The sequence below is a fragment of the Humulus lupulus genome, chromosome 2 (genome assembly GCF_963169125.1).
Source record: "Humulus lupulus chromosome 2, drHumLupu1.1, whole genome shotgun sequence".
Lineage (NCBI taxonomy): Eukaryota > Viridiplantae > Streptophyta > Magnoliopsida > Rosales > Cannabaceae > Humulus > Humulus lupulus.
The window spans coordinates 262,377,145-262,399,666 of record NC_084794.1 but is presented as its reverse complement, the minus strand read 5'-3'; the positions used below and the strand labels follow the sequence as shown (position 1 = coordinate 262,399,666).

General features: G+C 35.4%; 1 protein-coding gene and 1 pseudogene across 1 annotated transcript; one reads left to right on the top strand and one right to left on the bottom strand.

Moving 5' to 3' along the window:
- Nucleotides 1-1,197: 1,197 nt before the first annotated feature.
- LOC133819322 (uncharacterized) lies at nucleotides 1,198-2,639 on the top strand. The gene has a single exon (XM_062252527.1). It carries the CDS (start codon nucleotides 1,409-1,411, stop codon nucleotides 1,994-1,996), a length of 588 nt encoding a protein of 195 aa, XP_062108511.1. The 5' UTR covers nucleotides 1,198-1,408; the 3' UTR covers nucleotides 1,997-2,639.
- Nucleotides 2,640-16,582: 13,943 nt separating this feature from the next.
- LOC133815436 (protein argonaute 5-like) lies at nucleotides 16,583-21,712 on the bottom strand (annotated as a pseudogene).
- Nucleotides 21,713-22,522: the final 810 nt, after the last annotated feature.

The window sequence follows — 22,522 nt, the reverse complement described above, 5'->3', positions numbered from 1 at the left end:
ATGTCAAAAGGAACAAATAAATTTGTTTGGAGGGAAGGATAACAATATTTAAATTCAATTAGTTTTTGTTAATGTTTGATTGAAAATTTATTAGAATATTAACGTGATTATTGAAATTTACATGTCAAAATAAAGTGGGGAGAATTGTGGCAAAAATTTATATTGAATTATATTTGTAGTACTTAAATCTCAATTTTTTTTTGGTGTGAATAATCTTTGTTGTTAGTGTTTTGGTGTACAATTCTTTGACTACTAATTATTAATGATGACACATGTCCATTTTAGATTGGATACAAAATATTATATAAAAACTTAAGTGCTACAAATATAATTAGCTAATAATTTTTGCATTATATATTCATATTTCATATCATTATTTTTAACTTCATTTGTATTTTATATTATTGAATATTTTAAATAAATTGATATTAATCAATGATACAACACACAAATATAATTCAAAATAATAATATGGAATATAAACTTTCGAGGCAAATTTTTTTAAGTAATTATATTCGAGGGACGAATTGCGTACTAAAATATCAACCACAGTGATTTTTGTCACATAAAAAAATTAATTAAAAAACTCAAGTGTTACAACATGAATACATAAGAATTTTGGCCGCAATTCTCCTAAATAAAGTGTTAAAAAAGAGTACTAATATATAATATTATTCTTATAAAAATGCATTTGTAAAAAAGAAAAAAAAAACAATTTAATGTTGGTTGGGTCGGGCTGGGTCCCATCTGAATTATTTGCTGGAATAAAGATAATAATCTGTAAGAAAACGACAACTAACAGTTCTCAAAACGATCGTCATTTCGCGGAAACCGAGCTAAGACATCCACCTATAACAGAAGACACCAAACGGCGACCTGTCCCCGTCCCTTTTCGCCGTTAAAAAGTAAACGGAAAGTAGTTGTGGGCCTGGGCATCACTCACTCAGGTCCCGAGGGGAACCTCACGTGGGCCCCACACACTCCCATCACTCAGTCAGCAATGCCACCTGTCCTCTCTCAACCTTTCAAACGAGGCGGCCCATCTCACGCGCCCCACGCGTCATTTAAAACAAGGTCGGTGCAGCGAAACCCTCCTACACGACACCTCACTATCTTCTCTCTCTCCCCTGGGCCCCACCTACGCTTCACGTTCTCATCTCTTCCTTCTCTCTATATATATAACCCCTTCGTTTCTCACAATGCCAGATCCGACCCGGTTTATTACACAAATACCCGATTAGAAAAACAAAATCAACCTCCTCCTCCTTCTTCCTCGGAAGAAAAGGTCACCGGAAAAAAAAAACATTGTTAAAATCAAAGGAGGGTTTTCACGTTAAATTTTTTTGATTTTTGTTCTTCTTTTCTTTTTTTTATATAGAAAAATTAATTTAGTTAAATAATTTTGGCTATGGCGACTGAGGTGTTGAGGCCGCAAGACTGTTTGATTGACCGGATTAGAGTTCCACCGCCGGCGACGTTTTCTCGCCGGAGGAGTAACTATGGATACCCTAACTCGACTTGTAACGGTAATAATAATTATTATGGTAATAGTAACGGTAGCAACAGTTACGTGAACGGTAGATCTAGCCGGAACCGATTGGAGAAGCCGGAGCAGAGGAGATCGATCTCGAAGAGGTCGAGCTCCGATGATCTCAAGACGGTGAAGATGGATAAGGTTACGATTTTGAGGCGTGGTGAGTCGCTTGATTCGAAGATCAAGAGCGAGCCGTTGGTGAAGGAAGCTGGTGGTGGTTTGGCCGTGTGTGGAACTCAGAGGTTAGGTCCCGAGCCGAAAATGGTGCCGAAGAGGGTTGGGATTGTGAATCTGAAGTTCCCTGTGGCCGGAAAGACCGACGTGTACGCTGGATCTGCTTTTGCGTTTTCGCCGGCGCCGAGCTCGCTTCCTTTGCCGTCGTTCTCGAAGATGAAGCAGGTTCCGACTTTCGTCGATGATTCTGCCACCAGAGATCTGAGGCGTTTGCTTCGAATCGAATGATATGTCACGAAATGGAACAATAAAGCTCAACCAGGTGAAGATCGGAAAAAAGGAAAAAAAGTTCTCACTTCTCTCTCTCTCTCTCTCTCTCTCTGTCTTTTACTCAGTTACGTATCTCTCTCGGCTTCAAGTCTGATTCTTTCCGTTGTTTTTTGAAAACGGGGAATAGATCTGAAATTTCGAGAAAATACGGGACAAATTAGATATCAAAAAAGGGGTTTTTCATCGTGTTCGTGGGTTGATTATGGGTTAAGGTGGAGGATAACTTAGTAAGAAAATTGTTATGGGGTGGGTTAATGTGTAATATGTGGGAAATAGTTAAGTTCTGTTCTGGTTTTGAAAATGGGTTTTGGTTATTTGGGGCTTCTGCTCTGTAAATGTGAATTTGTAAGGTATTGACTCGTGTTGTACCATTGTATGTCTTTGTATTGTAAAGGAAGAAGAAGAAGAAGAAATTAGGGTAAAGTTATGGGCAGAATTCAAATCGTAATTTCTAATAGGTATCTTCCATTTGTGTTTCTTTCTTTTCTATTTTAGCTTCTCTGTATCTCTATCTCTATGTCTGTGTTCTTCTGTAAATATGGCTAGCTTGCTAAAGAGGGTGATGAGTCCTCTGTTAATAAATCTTGGAGATTTCATATTTAATATACATGATTTCAGTTTGTTCCTTCCTATTGGGTTTCTCCATAAATTTCATTCTAACCATGTTCTGCATCATAAACATTGTTGTTTGGCACGGAAGAAAATGGGATTTGTATATTTGAGCGTGTTGCTTAAACTTCGAGTATCCGTACGGGTTTTTTGATTTTCCTTGTCAATAAACATGTTTTCAAGTTGTTCCTCTTATTTTACCAATGGGTTTTCCAAAATTTTCACACTAATTATGTTCTACAACTTTAACATGATTGTTTGATATGAAAGAAAAAGAGTGTGTAGCTTCTCCGAAAGCCTCTACCATTATGTTCTATATATACCTACCTCAAACATGGCGGTTTGGTATGAAAGAAAATGGAATTTTTGCCTTGGATATTTTTGAATCTGGAACTTAAAAGGCTCCGGGATTCCATGTGGGTTTTCATTGTCCTTGCCCCATGTAATGAAAAATTCTCAAATCCACACAAAAAATTTGTTGCTTAAAATTTTAGAGTCTAAATTTTTTTATGTTCTTCAATTTCGAAATTTAATTTGGGTTGATACCATTGAAGTCGATAACACTCGTTGGGGTAGATTTTTTCGTCTGTGATGTGATTGTGGAGAGAAAAAGCTATGAGATGTGGTCAATTTAATTCGTATGGGTGTGGTTTTGTGATTGTGTGGTTTGAAAGCTCGATTGGGCACCAGAAGTTTGTCCTCATAAAGGGTTTTGCTGCAATCCACAAAAACGTCATTACAGCTTGGAAAAATTGCTGTATTAAAGGTACCTAATTTGGATACTCCAATTTCATCAATAACTTAACACCCAATTAATGTTGGTGGAGGCCAGCTTAATTGATTTATAAAATTTTAGTTTCCTCTTGTTGATATTTACGTAACAATTTCTCTCTCAATATGAAATTTGGTATTGCTTTCACCGACTGGATTCAATATTATATTAGACATGATTCTTGAAAGGATTATAAAATCAGAAGAAAAATAATTGAATAGGTTTCTTTACATGAAAACTACCCTTCATTCCTACTAGCTCACACATCTTTTTCTTAATAAAAAAACAATTTATTCTTGTCTATAGAATTGGTACGACTTGTCAATTTTTTTTTTTGTGGTTGAGTTGGCTGAAATTGCAATTTGACAGTTTAACTCGTTTTAGACTAGAAAATAGTCCAAATTGGTGACTGCACATGCCCATTTTGTAATGCAATTTAAATGATAGTGGATTAGAGACGCAATGTTACCTAATTTTTAGAAGTGTTACCTAAATTATTGTTGAATAGTCAAAGGTTTAGGATTAGCTAACTTAATTTTTCTCCACTCCAAGTTTAATATTCAGAGTCTCTCATTAACAACCCTGAACCTTGGTCTTGACTTGACTCTTGGGTTTACAAAAGTTATATTTTATAATGAAAATTACACCATTGCCTTATAAAAATATATGGTAATTCATTCTTTTAATTAGCAGATAATCAATTCATCACATAACTATAGCACCAAAGAGTCAAACATCATCAATTTTAAACATAACAAAAGATAGAATATATAAACAAGCAATATACACATCATCTAGAAAATAAAGATTATCATGAGATAAATATATAATATGTATAATATCTATATAATTAGATTATGTATTATATTTAGGTTTTTTTTTTGACAATCTGAGGAGTTGTTGTGAATAGAAGAATTTACATTAAAAACCTTTTGGTCTAACACTAACAAACTTGTTGAGTACTAGGCAGAAAAATATCCAATATTTGAAGTTTATTATTATTATTATTATTAGGATTGGGAACTTTCTCTTTTTTTTCCTAATAAAAGAATTGTAATTGTTGCCAAACTTCAAGTTTTGATGGTCCAAAAAAAAAGAAAAAAAGATTACAGAAGTATCCGTGGAGAATGTAATATAAATGTACTATACTAATGTGGTTTGGAAGGTACGAGCTTATATTAATAATTATATAATAGATTAAAAATGCATCTCATTAAAAAATAACTTTTATAATTAGTGTTGATGTCCAAAAATTTGCTTGGGTATTTGTAGAAATTGATCTTTCTTTTGTGGTGGCTTTAGCTTCTTTTTTTACTGGAATTTTGAATATTTGAAATGAACAAAACATCTCGGGTTAGCTGCAAGAAAACTTTTTTAAGTCAGTTGAGTGTATATTTGAGCAGAGTAACGATATTCGAAAAATTAGAATATCTTTATTGTTCTCAACATTGACTATTTATAGCAGCTGAGAGAAGAGCCGTGGATTGGGTGGAGGAATGTGATTGATCAATGAGTAACCAACTTTCCCGTCTCTACTCATCCTCTCTCAAAAGTTACATTAATGACAAAGTTCTCTTCCGCTTCTGCGAGGAGAACTTACCTCCTATTCTGTGCAAAATCCGCATTTTATAAGGATATTACTAATTTAAATGCCCCGTATCGGGCTTCTCCGAAGTATGATTATTTGGGCTGGCTAAAGAACTTTGTGTCCATCATTACACGGTATGTTTGACCTCACACCCATTACGACATTTTTTGAGTCTAACAATTAGCTTGGAAGTGAATTATAGTATCTAAGCAATTCTTCTTTTTCTTTCTTTGTATAATATTGTTTAAGGTGATTATGCATTTAACTAATTAAAACAAATGATTAGTGTGCTATGCTTGAATTTTGATCCCCTATTACGAGTGGCACCTATAAAATTATGTAGATCATCTGGTGGTTGGGATATACTCTTTCTCTATCTAATAATATCTATACCATTCATATAAATTGAATTATCAGTGCATGTTTAACCAACATTTTAATTAGGTTTTGGAGGTGGACTTGCCAAACTAAACTCTCTTTTATTCTAGCTTTTTGTTTTATTCCTTTGCATGCTTTGAACATTCATAACATGTTATTAATTTGTAATGCCCTAAAATCCCTAATGCGGTTTAATGGTTGGATTAGTAAGCCGGGAGAGCCATAATTGGTTTATTATGCCATTAAATGATTACGTGCATGTTTATGTGAATTATATTATAATATGATGTTAAATGTATGCATGTGGGTCCACATTTTATTATAGGGGCATTTTGGTAATTTGGCCCATTGATGGCGTAATTGTGTATTTTCATGCATGTTGGTGAATCATTGTTGAGACCACATAATAATGTGGATTTGTTCGAGCCATTCGGCATGAGACGATCTATGAGTAACAAGTTATCGGTTTGGTCATAACTGGGTTGAATTCGGGGCTCGGGGTGAGTCTCAGGGTGATTTGATGATTAGAGCATTATCGGGAATTAAAGGGTAATGTGATATGATTTTATTAGTATTTGAGAATAACGAGAATTGGAGAGTGTTAATTATGATTAACGAGATAGGCGGGAAATGACGGTTTTGTCCATGGGGGCTGTTAAAGGATGAATTTAGTATGGGGGTATTTTGGTCATTTGACCTAGGCTATATTTAAGCTGAAGGCTGTGGAAGGTTAGCCAAAACAGAGCTTTTTCTATCACCCTCATGATCATCATCTTTCTCTTCTCCTTCCTTTGAATTTTGAAGCAAGTTTGGGGACTCAAACTTAGAGATTGAAGCTTGAGGTCTTAGGCTAGTGTTCAGCCATTGAAGAGGATTCAACCTAAGCTTAAGGCAAGATTTTAGTTCCATTTTATAGTTCCTTGCCCTGTTTTGTGCTGGTTTTAAGGTTTGGAGTTTTGATCATTAAAATGGGGAATTTGATGAAGTTTTGGTTGGTGTAAAGCTTAGGTTTTGATGCTTATATGGTAGATAAGTTGTGGTAATAGTTGGTGGCTTTGCTTTGTGATATTGGGAGAGATTTTATGGGGTTTTGAAATGAGTTTGAAGGGGAAAAACAAGGGTTTTTGGCTGAGTTTCAGGTGGGGCCGCGACTCTGTTCTGGAGCGCCGCGGCCCAAGCTCATTAAAGAGGAAGGGGGAAGCTGCTGGGCCGTTGGGCCGCGGCATGGAGAAGGAGGGCCGCGGCCCGTGTTGGGGAAATGGTTCTGTGGCCACTTCTGGTTGAGGAGGTGGGCCGCGGCATGGTGAGGTAGGGTCGCGACCCTTAGTGGCATTTTGGCCAAAAGTGTGTTTTTGGCTTGGGGATTCAAACCTTAGGCCTCGGGATCGTTCCTACTACCCGGTTTAGTAGGATTCGATGTCCCAGAGGCTAGGTTTTGGTCCGGGAACCTTTGTTCTTCATTTTATTGATGGAATCCCATAATTGGTTATGACCAGGTGACCGTCAAAGAACTAAAAAGATTGATCGTTCTCAAGGGTTGTTCTTTTATTAGTTTTCGCTCGAACCAGAGGTAAGAAAACTGCATCCCATATGTGACATGCATGGTTATTCATGAGGCATGTTGAGTGTTTAAATGTGGACATTGATTGTATATCAAATGCTTAGCAAATCTTGCTCACTTGTGCATGGCATTGACTAAATAGTCAGAATTGGCAATGGTGTCAGTATTAACTGTGAAGCTGTGACTCATTAGTCAAGTTCGGCAGTAGTACTGAGCATTGGTCACATGTTATTGAATAATAAGTCAAGAACGGTCTTAGCGTGTTTAATGCAAGCCGAAAAAGATTAGATCTAATCGACATATGCATTGAATGACTCAAATGAGCATTAATGCCGGACCGACCTCAAGTTCGATGAAAACTAAAAGCACTTGTCTAGCCTATGGCTAGTCACTTAGAGCCAGGTCCAGAGAGCCCAGGTGACTGCTTTGACACATGGCTATGGGTGTTAAGCCCGAAGTGACTTACCCAACAGTCACTCATTTGATTGGAGCCAGAGCTAGAAGGTCCAAGTGGATTGTCACATGGGTGTGGGTGCTGAGCCCCGTAGTGCCTTGCTCGTCAGTCACTCATTATGGTTTAACAGAACCTCAAGTGTTAAATCACTCATCTGATTAGAGCTATACTCTCTTTCATGGTTAACTTAACCACAAAGTGATATTCACTCATCCGTTCAGGGTTATAAGCTCTGTATGATTATCATTTAATATTATATACATGCAGTATTGAGTTTTCTTGCTGGGCTTTGGCTCATGGGTGCTATGTGGTGTAGGTAAAGGGAAAGAAAAGCTCACCCAACCTTGAGTGGAGAGTTTAGGTGGTGATGTGTACATATGCGGCCGCTTGACCACCACGACCAAGGAGTTTCTCGGAGGAACTAGGGAGTTTACCCTATTTTTGCCGCTTAGGTCGGCGGGTTGTAAATTTTATATTGTAATGAGCATTTTGGATTGTAAATAACTTGTAAACATTTTTATGGGCCCATGAACAGTTTTATGTTTATATAAAATATATCCTTTCCTTTTGATTGGTTTTTCACCTTAACCTATTAATGACACCTAGATGCACGTTTATAACCAAAGAATTCGATTAGCGGGTTAAGCATAGTTCAAAGTTCACAGTAACGATCTTGGAATAACCATGGCGTTACAACTTGGTATCAGAGCGTGCCAAGGTTTAGGGTTCCTATAGATTGGCTGCGTATGTACACTCACCACTGAAGACAAGCTCGACTCATGGTTTGGTAACTATTTATGTGGTTATATATGTAACTGCTTAAATATGGTATAAATGTTTTACCTGTTTACATGAGATACCTTGATAAGGTTGTGCCTTGAATACTGCATCTTCAGCAAAAGTGTGCTAATTAGTACTGATATTGCTAGAACATACTCATTAGTATTGTTCATTGTGAATTATTATTTGATACATGTTAAGTGCTAAATGCTATAATCATATATCCATTTGTATATCTGTATGATTGTGGAATCGGTGATTATCTGTTGATCTTGGACCGTGAGGCGGCAAGAGGTTTTGTTATTACTGCTTAACTGGCCGCATTGATTGTTTCAGCAAGGTTTAAGTTGATAAGAATGATGCCAAGATAGACAGATTCCTCAGCTGGCCAGGGTGATCAAGGCCATAATAATAATCAGGGTCAAGAGAATGACCAGAGCCAGATTCCACAGCCAGCTCCTGAGAATCGGCAGCAATTGTTTAATGATATGCAGGCTACAGTATTGAGGCAGGAAGAAGAACTCCCCCTCCTGAGAAAACAACAGGTTCCTGCAGTAGCCAGTGTACCTTAGGCACCCCCTGTATCGGTGCCAGCAACTGAGCAGCTGCCTGAGGTTGGTAACAAATGGGAACCTCTCTATGAAAGGTTCAGAAAGCAGCAACCTCCAGTATTTGAGGGCAGTGCAGATCCTGCAAAGGCAGAACAATGGATAAGCATGATTACCACCATCCTGGACTTCATGAGGTGACTGGTAATGAGAGGGTGGCCTGTGCCATGTATATGTTTAAGGAGGATGCCCGAATTTGGTGGGAGGTTATATCCCAGACCAGAAATATCAATGCCTTGAGCTGGGAAGAGTTTCATACTCTGTTCAACGAGAAGTATTATAATGATGCCATCAGGGCGGCAAAAGCTGAAGAATTCATAAGGTTACTTCAGGGGAGTTTGTCAGTGACTAAGTATGCCCTGAAGTTTGATTGATTAGAAAAGTTTGCCATGGAGCTGATGCCCACTGATGGGACCAGAAGGGAGAGGTTTCTCCAGGGGCTGCAGCCTAGATTAGCCCGAGATGTTCGCATTACCACTGTGGCTGGGGTTACTACCTATGCACATGTGGTTGAAAGGCACTCACAGCTGAGAGTGTAGAGAATAAGATCTGGCAAGACAATGCAGCCAGAAAGGAGTTTAGGAGAACATGTTCTCCTTTTGTGGATTCTAGTAGGGGTGGAAACCCCAGCAATCAGAAGAGGAAGGTTCCTGACACCTTCCTAGCTCCAGGACCTGATAGGCGGTCCTGTGGTATTTCAATGGGCCGTCAGAGTGGTAGTGAGGCCTGGAAGACTCGTCCTGAATTCCCTAGATGGAAGAGGCGTCATTTGGGAGAGTATAGGGCAAAGGACTACTTTTTGTGTAGAGCAGTGGGTCATTTTAAGAAAGACTGGCCTAAAGCAAAAAAGGAAGAACCCAGGAAAGCGGACAGCTCAGCCCTAGCTCGAGTGTTCGCGTTGACCCAAGCAGAAGCTGAGGCTTCTCCCTCAGTAGTTACAAGTCAGCTTCTTAGTGTTGGAACCCCTTATAATGTTTTGATTGATTCTGGTGCTACACATTCTTTTGTTGCTAGTAGAATTATTGATAGACTGTGTAGACCCTGTGATTTTTATGCTATGGGGTTTGGAACTTTATTGCCCACTGGGGAGTTAGTTGTATCCAGGAGATGGGTAAGATCTTTGCCAGTGACAGTGGAGGGCAGAGAGTTTTCAATGGATTTGATAGAGTTAGTCATGACTGACTTCGACATGATTCTGGGTATGGACTAGTTAGTGAAGTATGGGGCAACCATTGACTGCAGGAGGAAGATGGTCACCTTTGAGCCTGAAGGTGAGGATCCTTTTGTGTTTGTTGGTACTATGCATGAACCCCACATACCTATGATTTCTGTATTGAGGGCTAGAGATCTATTGCAAGGGGGTTGCACTAGATTCTTAGCCAGTGTGGTTGACACCACTCAGGTCATGCCAGTGAGACCAGAAGAGACCAGATTAGTTTGTGAATTCCTGGATGTGTTTCCAGAAGATTTGCCAGGGTTGCCATCACACAGAGAAATTGAGTTCGTGATAGAACTGGCACCAGGGATGGAGCTAGTGTCTAGAGCACCTTATAGAATGGCCCCAGCTGAGTTAAAAGAATTGAAAGTACAGTTGCAAGATTTGTTGGATTTGGGTTTTATCAGACCTATTTTCTCACCCTTGGGTGCGCCAGTTCTGTTTGTGAAAAAGAAGGATGGTTCTCTGAGGATGTGCATTGATTACAGAGAATTGAATAAGTTAACAATCAAGAACAAGTATCCTTTGCCAAGGATAGACAATCTGTATGATGAGTTGCAAGGTAAAAAGGTATTCTTAAAGATCGACCTTTGTTTTGGTTATCATCAGTTAAGGGTCAAGGAGGAAGCACTACAAGAAAAAAATGCTTTTAATAACACCGAAAATGTGTTATCAAAACATACGATAACACTTTCTGATGTGTTAAGACCGACTTTGTTATCGTAGGTCAGGATACTTTACATAACACTTTATCAGTATTATACAGATGTGTCATTGTACTGTCAACGATAACACAATTTCTGTGTTATTTTAATATATAGATAAGTGTTGAATTATGTTATTTATAGTCGATTAGTATAACACATTTTTTGTGTTATACTACACTTTAGTATAACACATTATTTGTATTCTATAATGAAGTTTGCATAACACAATACTTTGCATAAAAAGTGTTATTGTAATAGATATTATAACACAATTTTCATATTATTGTTATATTTAGATATGTTTAAATTCTCATTATATATTTTATTTATATAACACTAATTTATTCTATTATATTTTAATTTTTTTTATATAATTAAAATTAGCTTTCTAATATATACTAGCATCATTAAATGAACTTGATTTTCAAATAACAAATAGTAAAAACATTCAACATTATATTAACAATCCACAAATTAGTTTAAAACATTCAACACTGTCATCAACAACAAAATGTTCTTAAAGTATTCAAGTAGTCTTAAATATTCAACATATTGAAAAGTTACTACTTTCGGCACAAAATATTTGACAGCTGCTCTTCTTCTAATTTGGAGATCTTGCTATTACACATATTAACAACAGTTAGCTTCGACCTTGTTACGCCTCTTCCGTGTCCGATTAAATGACCAGATTTTGGGTTACCAAACAATTTTGTCAAGGCATCCTCATGAGCATTGTCTGTAGTTCCAGATTTTGGGTCTTCAAGGAGAATCTCATTCAATGAACCCTGCATATAAATTAGTATAACTAATGTATGCATTATGAGCATAAATACATCCTCCAGTTATTCTGAAATCATAACCTTTTCTCAACTACCTGTCATATAACCACACAAAAAATAAGCATAATAGACAAAATAAGGGAAAAAATTAGAAACTCTAGAGTAGTACGTTCCTTCTCCCAGGTTTGCTTCTCATTGTTCATCTTCTCATATCTTAAATAAATTCAATATCTTTTTTTCCTGATAGTGAATTGAATATCTTACCAAACACAAGATCGTATATTTACTGAAGTTTGTTTTGCTGTGTTTTCACTTGATATAGGATTTAGGCTATCATTTTTTTTAAATATATAGAATGTATGCTCTTTCAACCTATTGTCTTTGAATATGAAAGCAAACTTTGATTTGGTGTTGGTGTTCTGCTCTCCGTTTGTGTGTTGTGTCTTATTTGTCAATTTTTTTTGTTTTATTTGTTGTATTGGCCTTTACTATAATTTTGTTAAGTTTGCTAGCTGCTTGTCCAACTTTTGGCCATTGTGTTTCCAAGGGCTCTATAGTGACTTTACTAATTGGTTTAATTTCTACAATAGAGATTGAGCTCCCTGTGTTATAATCTTTATGAAAATGACAAGAGTATATATATTAATTACAGCCTTTTTCGTGAGGTTTTTGGGATTTAATTGTTGCTCTGTCTGCCCTAATATTTATATCTACTATCTATAACTAAAATAGAGGGATTTGAGAAGTGAAAATCCAACAGCGTAAAAGACTTGGTAATTTATCCCTTTGTGGATGGAGCTTATGATTCAACATTTGGAAAACCATTTTAATTTCTGGTCTTTACACTCGGTCATATTTTTTGGATTGTTTAAAATATCAAAAAGTATGAAAATGGATCAACACCTTGTTATCCTTTTTCGTAAAAAATAAAATAAAAGCATATTGGAGAACTTTTTCTATGGTTGTCCTTTTATTAGTGTGATGTGTCAAGGCATGAATCTCAAATAAAACAACACTCAACTCACACTCTAAGGGATTTGAACCAAGAAACTTGCCCACATGGATAGAATTTTTTTGAAATAAAGTGTGTGCTAACAAAATTGTTGTTGAAGATTACAACTCTGACCAAGCTATATGTTTTCTTAACCAATCTTACTCTGTTGTGCTTGATCCTATCCTATGAAATAAGGGTGCTATTTTTAGTTTGCTATTATTGTTAGGCTTACTAAGTCATTGATAAAGTGTACATTGAACATATTTTAGACAAGCATTGACTGTTTTCTATGGATTCTAGATTAAAAAAAAACTTCTAAATTCTAGTAAAATCTTTTATCGATCATGCCATTATTTTGTGAAGAATCTTTTTTTGAGTTTACTTTTGTTTGTGATGGCTAAGAGGAGAGACCTTTATATTGCATTGTGAGTTATATTGCACTCATTTTAAATAAAAGTTGAAAAGGGACATCCTCAATTATTAAGTTGATATTTAAATAATGAATAAGAAAGTACAATGGTGTGGAGTATATACGTTGTAGGTATTGGCTGATGTTATATTGCACTAAGAATTAGTTAATAAAAAAAAATTGGACAAACATTAAATAATAACCCAATTTCTATTCAGAAACACTTGGAAAATTAACAGGTCTAGTTTTTATCATTATCTGATATATGATTCGTATGAGATAAGTAAGGGAAACTGTAGGTGCTACTCTTTCAATGTAAACAGAGAAGTAGGATTCTATTTCTCAATAAAACGAGAATCTGAGGTGGTAGTGAACATCCAACATAGAAATTTGATAGCTTGGAGACCAAGAAAAGACTATTATGGTTACATCAGGTATATTATTCTTTTTTATTTAATTTTATTATGTTTGTTACTCAAGCTTTTGTTCTTGTACACATCGTAACTATATAAAGTGAAGTCACGTTGAGATGTTATTATTAGATAATGTACATGGATTTATACTGAAGTGACTTAGAAATTTTAGTACTTTTTATTTGATGCTATTGCTATGCAGTTTAGAAAGACAAGTACAACTCCTATTTTGGAATAGAGAATAGAATGTACTTGTTTTCAAGTAATCCCATTCTTTGAATGCTAGATTGAAGCATTTGAAACTGGCACCAATTTAAATAATCAATTAAGCTCATTTATCAAAGGAAAGAATGATAGGACTCTAGTTGGCTAGGAGTGAATTGTTAGTATGGACATATGGCACTCTAATGGGAGGGGAGCATTGTTAGCACTGGGTTTGGGGCAGTTTAAAAGGGTACATATAGCCAACCTAGTCGGGTAGAGGAATGAGGAATTGAGTGAGTAGAATTATATTTTTACACTTAGATATTTCTCTTTCTATTTCAATAACACAATCTCTAATTGCTATTCTTATAGATTTTACTACTAGGATATTTGACAATGCAGATAGTTTGAAGGTGTTGAGGAATTTTTGCTCTTCTTCTAGTGGGGGCTCTCTGTAGGAAGCTGCTCTTAGGCATGGCCTTTTTTTATAAGTATTAACAATGCTAGTTTTCCAATAATTTAAAGTGCATGGCCTTCCTTATATCTTATTAGTACTCAAAGCACTCTCTCTTTCTGTGTTTAGTTATTGGGTTTTTAATATCAAGGAGTGGAGGTTCTATTTTTGGTTGGTATTCTTGTAGTGGTATTTTCAATTATTGACTGTTCTTTGACATTAAGTGACCTACATATATAAAATCGATTGGAAATGAAAGCTACCTTAACAAGCATATAGACAAACAACATACATGTTTTCTTCCTTATCTCGCCACAGCACACAAATTTCTCAGATCCTACTTCACTAAGACACACAAGGTCTCAACCTTCCGTTATCACCGCAGCACACAATAATAATCTCATAACCTACTTCACTATGGATGAATATTTAAGATATTCAAACTCCTCTAATATTTCAATAATATAAAACCAAGGTAAAAGGAATACCTCTTGCAAACAAAAATAAGAGTCTCCCGTAAAAAATTACTTGCACACCAAGTATTTTGCCTCTTCTTTTGAAGGCAGCCAACTAGAAAAGTTTCAACTAAAGAGAAAAAAAAACTCAGCATTAAATAAATAAAATTAAATAGGCAATGACAATATATAGCAAAAATTTATTAGAATAACATCAGATAGAGAAACGAAATAGAGATGGAGTTAAATCTTCTTATTTGGCTAAAATGAAATTATAAAGAAAAAGACAGTGATGTAAAACTTTTAATGACATGAAAAAGAATAAAATTTGAATTTATTTGAACATAAAACAAATTGGAAATGAATTTATTTTGAAAATTCAGTTATGACAGTTGGTGCTTGGGCCTTGGAGGGGATTTTAGTCACTTACATCACATGTATATATAAGGCTCCTCTTCTATCATTTAATCCAATTTAGTTTTTACATACATTGTAATATTGGGAGTGAGTTTTAGAGAGCCTAGAGATATCTTGTACTACTGTTATGAGAGAAGCTTGGAGCTAGACTCCATTGTTGTATAGATTGAAACTTAGAATCATTAAAGAGATTGTCAAGCCCTTGGGGCTGGTTTTGGCCGTGGAGTAGAGTGGTGTCTAACCAACACTCATTCGAACCACGTATGTATTTGTGTTTGTGTTCCTCTTTATGTTTCATTTCTGTTTTGATTTGATTCCTTGATTAAACCAATTTTGTCTTTAAGATTGATTATTAATCAATTGTTTTCTGGTTTATGGTGTGTTTATGTTCTTGTTTTGAGGTTGTGTTTACAACAGTATATATAATAAGCCTTGTCTATTTCCATATGAAATAATACATGGGGCTGAAGCATATTAGGAGAGATGTATCTATATATGTAAGAAATTTTTTAAAGATATGAACAATCTTATATTTACAAAATAAAATATTAAGAAAAATCAATATAGTGTATCTCTAGCTATTGATCTTGATAATTTCAAACTAAGAAAGCATATTAAAAGAGATGTATCTATGAGAAGGTACTTATAATAATGTTTGATTTTCACTACAATTTATCAAATATATATCATCATTAGTTCAACGCCTATGGAGTTTGACTACTAAAATGTCATGTACTAAATATCAAGTTATCAACTGCACTACTATAGCTCTATCAATAATAATTAATTTCAGTTTCCTTTTAGGATTGTATTATTATTATTATTTAATTCATTTTCATTTATACAAGTGTCAAGTACTACACTTTTATATAACATACATTTAAATATTTGTATAATAGAGACATTGTAATGACCAAATATCTATTAGGACCCAACATCTAGTTTTTGTTTGGTAAGGATGGACCTAACTATCTCTCTCTTTCACCTATACCAGCCAAATAAGTTTTACTAAGGAAGGAAAATAATGGACCAAAAAGAAAGAAAGAATAAAGAAAAATAAAAGTGGCAGATTTATAAGTTGAATATTTAATTGGTGCTTTGATGATTTTTATTTTTCTTGGTTGAATGAAAACATGGGATCTTTTTCTCAGACACTGGTCATGATTTTCATAATAATAATTTTCATGCTTTTTACATTAAACAGTTGCACTGAAACACACAATGCTGATGATGTTGCTACTTTGTCAAATGCCTATGCACCTCAGACCTTAAATGTTCATCATCATGGCCTACAACAGTTCGAAAAGGAAAAAGGGATTCTGGGGTGTACTTGACAAAGCATCATAAAAAATCCATAAAAAACAAGACTTCCAGTTTAGAAAGAAAAGAACACAGCATCATAAACAGTCCAAAAAGAGTTTTCCCATTTTAGAAAGAAAAGAAAAAACAAGGCTTCCATTCCATGTAGTTCTAGAATTTGAACACAACCAAAACCAGAATTTTACCATGATGAAAAAACAAGAACACAACCAAAACCAGAATTTTACCATGATGAATCCATGTAGTTCTAGAAGTTGAAAATTTGGATGAGAAAGTCAGAGCAATGATCATCTAAGAGAAAGAGGAGGAAACTATAATCTAAGATACACATACTAATTAATAATCTCATTCTCTCTAAGTTCTCAAGATCACTCAAACAAAATACACAACTCAACAACAAAACATAAACTTATTTTCATCCCAATCCTAGTTGAATATTGCTACAGACAAATTGTTCAAAACTATCTCTTTTTCAAGTTCTTCTACCAGAATTAGATACTATATGACCAAACCAAAACAACACTCAATATTGATAACCTTATACTAACAAGTCTATGCTCCTTTCTGCCTCAATTCAATATATGACATATCATATTTGACAACCACTGTCTTTTTAAGCTGGTAAACTTTGATAACCTTATACTAACAAGAATATATCTTCTTATCTCTTCTATATACTAATGTAAACTTTTTAAGCTGGTGACAACCACTGTCTTTAACCATCTCAGGGAGCATACCACTGTCTCTAGCATGCATACAATATAGTTAAGACTGTGTTTAAGCAGAATACCAAAAAGGATAAGTAATTTGCAAGCTATGAGTGCTAAGAGAAGTTTGGCTCAAAAGGAGACTGAATATATACACATTCCATCTTTTTGTGTCAACATATTTCTTTTAATTTTAACAATATTGAAACTAAAAAGAAAGACAAAACAAGTTACCTTAGGATCTGTATCGAAGTCTAACTCTACAATCTCATCGTCATTAGCCCATAAGTTGTAGATAATAACTTTTGTGCCTTGAGACCCAATGTCATCAAACTATCATAAGATCAAAGCTTATATAAGCAAGCTAGAAAATAGAATGATAAACACATCACTTTGCACAACAAACAATTTCAGTATAATTGTATTTGTATGGCAATATGTCCTTTTATTATTTACACTAACACATGAGTAATTCATCTAGATGCTAATGGCTATATCATCTTAAGGTAAAGGTAAAATCAATGGGACTTAGAACTACCAAAAAGAACTTCAAAACAAATTATGTTTGAGGCCCTCAAGATAGCAACAAGATTTTTTTTTATTATTGATTTATTAACTCACTCACATCATAAGTGAGAAAATCCCCCATTTTACCCTAACAACCTCGTATCTGCCAAAGACCACAAAACAGAGTTAATTAAGCAGTAATGACAAAAGACCAAATATTTACTATGTCTGCTAAATAACCTGTAGAATATAATCCGGTGAGGTTTGGCTCCAGTAGATCTTCTGAAAGCAATTAAATGTTCCCTAGTTGGAGGAAAATAAAAAGAAAGGAGTTAGAATAACATATGGAGAAGATTCTGAAAAGTTGAGTAGAATGTACACATGGTTACTCACCTTATCATTCCTCCTTGGACTTTGCCCTTTTTATCATCTGTAGTTGAATTATAAGGATCAAGGATAATCTCCTCCCGGTGCTTCTGTGCGGAGACCAATGCTCTATACTTGGTCACCTCTGGCCAATCCATCGAAGCAACCACCTGATTCAAGTAAAACAATTGAGATGTTATCAATTAAACTAAACAATGGAGCAAAAAGATTATTAATTAGTAATTACTTACGGCTGCTATTGAAGGGCCAGAATCCTCTCCGGGCTGTGGATGTGTTACATCAGCACCAAAGATTATTGTAGGCAAATCAGACACAAAAGGAATTTTCCTATGGATAGCATCACTTAACACTGTATTATGGCCGCCAACCTATATAATATAAATAGGTACAAAGAAATAAACAACACAACAACACCAGCTCCAACAACAAATAATAAATCAAACCAAAATTCAGGTAAATGAACCTTGCTATTAATCTTTAGGGATAGATTCTCCAAATACTGTCTGTTGAGCTTCACTGCCCATTTAGGCTCACAGCATTGTGAAACAATTCCAAGCTCAGTTTCAAAAATTCATTTAATCATCCCTGGAACAGGCATGTAACGTTTTTTAGCTAAAACAAAATGTTATAATGGCATTTCAAACTTCATAGTTACAAGTCTTGGCCAAGTCGCTCACCATATGAACCACCAGAATCAGGCAAGATAACTATTAACAACTGTAGTTGTTTGTTGATAAGTATCTTCTTGCATTGCTCATGAACAAATCTCAAAGCCCTCTCAATTTGGTTAGCTGGCCAAGCGCTGCAGGGAATTACTGGTCTAGTTTGGAAGGCCTTCCAAGTATCCAAAATGATAAAAAATGTCAATTATAAACAGTCAATGCAATGTCACAGTAAAAGAGATGAGACAGAAAGATCCGGTAACCATACCATTCCCCTATTGAGGCAAGTACTGACCAATTCTGAACAAAAGCGATCATGAATATCTGAATTGATACGCGAGAAGTTCACACATGTCCAAAACTGAACTTGGCCTCCATTGATCATTTTCTATCATAACCCAAAAAAAAAAAAAAAGTCAATGAATCATACCTCTTCATATACATCATAACAAAATGGAGTTATAAAGATCATTTACTTACTTTATTGGACATATTCCATTGCCCAAATCGAGAATGCTCAGTAGCCTCCCTCCCAGTACCTCTGTATAAAAGCTTCATGAAGAAAAATAATAGAATTAGTTCCAATTGAAAGAGTAGAACTCACTCGTCAAACGCAAAAGTAAGCACATATTAGAAAATACCACTGGTGGAGGCAAAACTCGAGCATCAACCATTGTCAAATTGTTTGCAACACTAATTCCAAAATCCTGAGCAAGTTCCTGATCACTGTATTTGTTCTGCTTAACAATTCGCCAAATGCTTTCTTCCCTGTCATTTGGTCTTTGACAGGTTGCCCTTAATAGATTGGTTACTTGCCTTTCATTGAGTTTCTTAGAGTATCTTTGCCCCTCAACAATTGTACAAACCTATAACAGATACAACATTTAGAAATATAATCATGAAAATAGCTGCTGTCCAATAGAACTTAGCACACAAAAAAAAAATGTTATTGAAACTATGATGGGAACCTCCATGGGTAAGTAAATAGGCTTTGCTGCATTTCATGCTTGCAGAGCAGGCCATGTCACATATCTGAGTTTGATTTTGTACTTGTCTTGAAAGTAAGCAGCAACTGAAATCTGTGTCATCTTATCATCAAGAGTAAACCTAAAATAAAATATAAACATGTTAGTAAAACAATTTGAAAGTACAGGTAGAGAAGTTTAAATACCACCAAGAAAAATCTTCCCAAATTATTAAAATCAAATAGCAGCACATAGCACATACCAACATGGAATAGTTAAGGTCATGACATATGCACACTCACATTAATTTGTTCAGTGGCTCTATCGATATCCCAGTAATCTTATAAGTCCTTGTATTCTGCAAATGACTGCATGCTACTTTAACCCCTTTCAAATTTTTCTTTAGCTGCAGCAGTAAAAATAGATATAAATTTCTTTTAATAATGTTAATAATAGATAAGAAAATCATCGATATCCAACTTAGTAATATGTAAGAACTTGGAGCTGGACTTGATCATGCAATGGCCTTAGATCGTCTCTCACATTAAAGTTTTTGAAAACGAAATCATATACCTTTATAGTTTCATAAAAAGCCCTTGCTGAAACATCTACAACAATTGGATAAGGTAGTTCAGAAAAAGAAACGTCAGTCCACTTGGTAAAAACCATCTAGATAACAAAAATTGTTGTAGGGCATCACATAACATCTTCCATATTAGATTTTAGCATCTTACTAGATTATGTGTGAACCGACATTAAATTGCACAAACGACGACCTTACGCCATCAGGTGGTGCACCATATGGTGCCTTGTATCAATATAAGCAGAAGAGTAAACTAGCTAAAGGCAATACCAATGTTAAGAGAAAGCCCCAACTGAATTGGCCTCAAACTTTGATAGTACCCTTTCTAATAGATTATGCCATCTGCAAGCTCACCAGGACGCCCCAGTGTGCAGTGAAAAAACGACCTCCCAACAACAGTATACCTACAGTTAAAGATATACATACACTCAAGCCATCGACTAAAAAAAACTCAGCACTTTTAACAATATACATAGTAGATTATTATCAAGTTGCATAACATATACAAACCAAAATAAACTACCAGGCACTGAATTTTCAGATGAAAAAAAATAGTAAAGCAGTAAGAAAATTTTATAAAGAATAGCATTTTGTTCTAAAGCCTGAAGGCAGTATTGAATTACTTATCCCATGGATCTCCTCTGAGAGCAACATCCAGTGCTTGGATTGTCTCTTGAGGAGCATCAAGTTGCCTGCTCTGTAAAAACTGTCGCAGATGATGTAAGTCTGGCTTCGAAGCAAACTTGATGGTCACCTTAAATTCACGTTCCCTACGGCTAATTAAGGGAAAAAATATCAAATCAGAATAGAGTACATAAAAATGAAAATAGTATTACTCAAAATGTCAAACTTAATGTAGTATATAATACCTCCTGGTACTAGAGCTTCCAGTTTCTCTATCATTGTCAGACAACTTTATAATAAATTCTTTGGAGGAAAATGGCAACTCCCCAGCAGTGTAGATAGACTTCCCGCCATCATAAGCAACTCTCAGATTAGCCAAATGAGAGGCACGGTAGAGAGTATCCAGCTGTTTGATAAAGTCACGGTTTACCTTCTTTGATGTTACTTCAGGACTTATCGATACCTGTAAATATATTTAGTAAATATAATTAGCTTTAGGGATCTGAAAACGACAATGTAATAAACGACAAGTTGCCTTCTTTGATGTTACTTCAGGACTTATCATTTTAATCATATATCTCACTGAAGCATTCCATCAAATAGTTATTATGCATAGGTTTAGCAAAGCTTATTTTTATATAACAAGACCAATTTAAGCAGTCAAACTAAACAAAATTTACAGATAAATTGACACAAACATCAAATAACACAAATACACTCTATACATACAAGTTTAGCCTACATACAAACATTCATTTATATTCCAAAACGCACCATATTTAAACATAGAAACAAAGATCACTATTATCATGGTTGCAATAATAAAATTAACAAAGAGAACATTAATGATGAATCATTGATCAGTCATGAAAAAACAGAAAGAGAAATTGAAAGAAAAATGGTACTTAAAGTGAGGATTAGGGTTATAGTTGTAGAAATAGATGAGTGAAGATGGATAAATAAAGATGAAGAAGTACATACCCATGCCGATGAGAGCTTGAAATTGAGATAGTGATTGCTAGAAATTGAGGAGCAATGGGAGAAATGTGAGAGAGAGATGGAGATGTCGAGAAATGGGAGAGAGAGACCAAACGTAAGATTCTCAGATCTACCAACGCCATTGTTGACTGTGTACAAAGCTTTCTCTTACTCTTTCTCTTTTCTATTCTTCTTTCTCAACAACCCTAAATAACCAAATACCTTCTGGCTTTATGCGCCTCTTGGAAACTGGCACAAGCCACCGCTACCAGTCCTCATCCCCCATCATCAAGTCCCCTAACCTCAAAACCCCTTCCAGGGACCCAAAAGAGTCCAGCTTGGCTTGCTCTGTGGAGAGGCGCAGATGGGTGCGAAGAAGAAAACAGGAGAGTTATAGGCGGGCTAGGAAAAAAGGGGAAAAAAATATAACAAGTTATAGGCGGGCACCAAAATAAATTAGCGCCATTTTTTTTTATTTTATCACATATATGTATATAATAATACTTTTTCAGGACTATTATATTTTTGTGTTAAGCTAAGGGGTATTTGGTGTAGTGAAGACATACCGAAGACTGCTTTTCGCACCAGGTATGGGCATTATGAGTTCTTAGTAATGTATTTTGGATTGACTAATGCCCCAGCTGCTTTTATGGATCTGATGAACAAAGTGTTCAAGGATTATCTGGATCAGTTTGTGATCGTCTTCATTGATGATATCCTGGTTTATTCTCAGTCAGAGTCAAAGCATGAGCAGCATCTGAGATTGGTTTTACAAAGACCGAGGGAGCATAGACTGTTTGCAAAGTTCAAGAAATGTGAGTTTTGGTTATCTCAGGTATCTTTTCTTGGGGACATTTTCAGTAAGGAGGGAATTAAGGTAGATCCAGCAAAGATCGAGGCAGTCAGAGATTGGCCAAGGCCAAAGAATGCTTCTGAGGTTAGAAGTTTCCTTG

Bases quoted from the DNA above. Each gene is read 5' to 3' on its own strand.
- LOC133819322 (XM_062252527.1), top strand. From the start codon at position 1,409: ATGGCGACTGAGGTGTTGAGGCCGCAAGACTGTTTGATTGACCGGATT.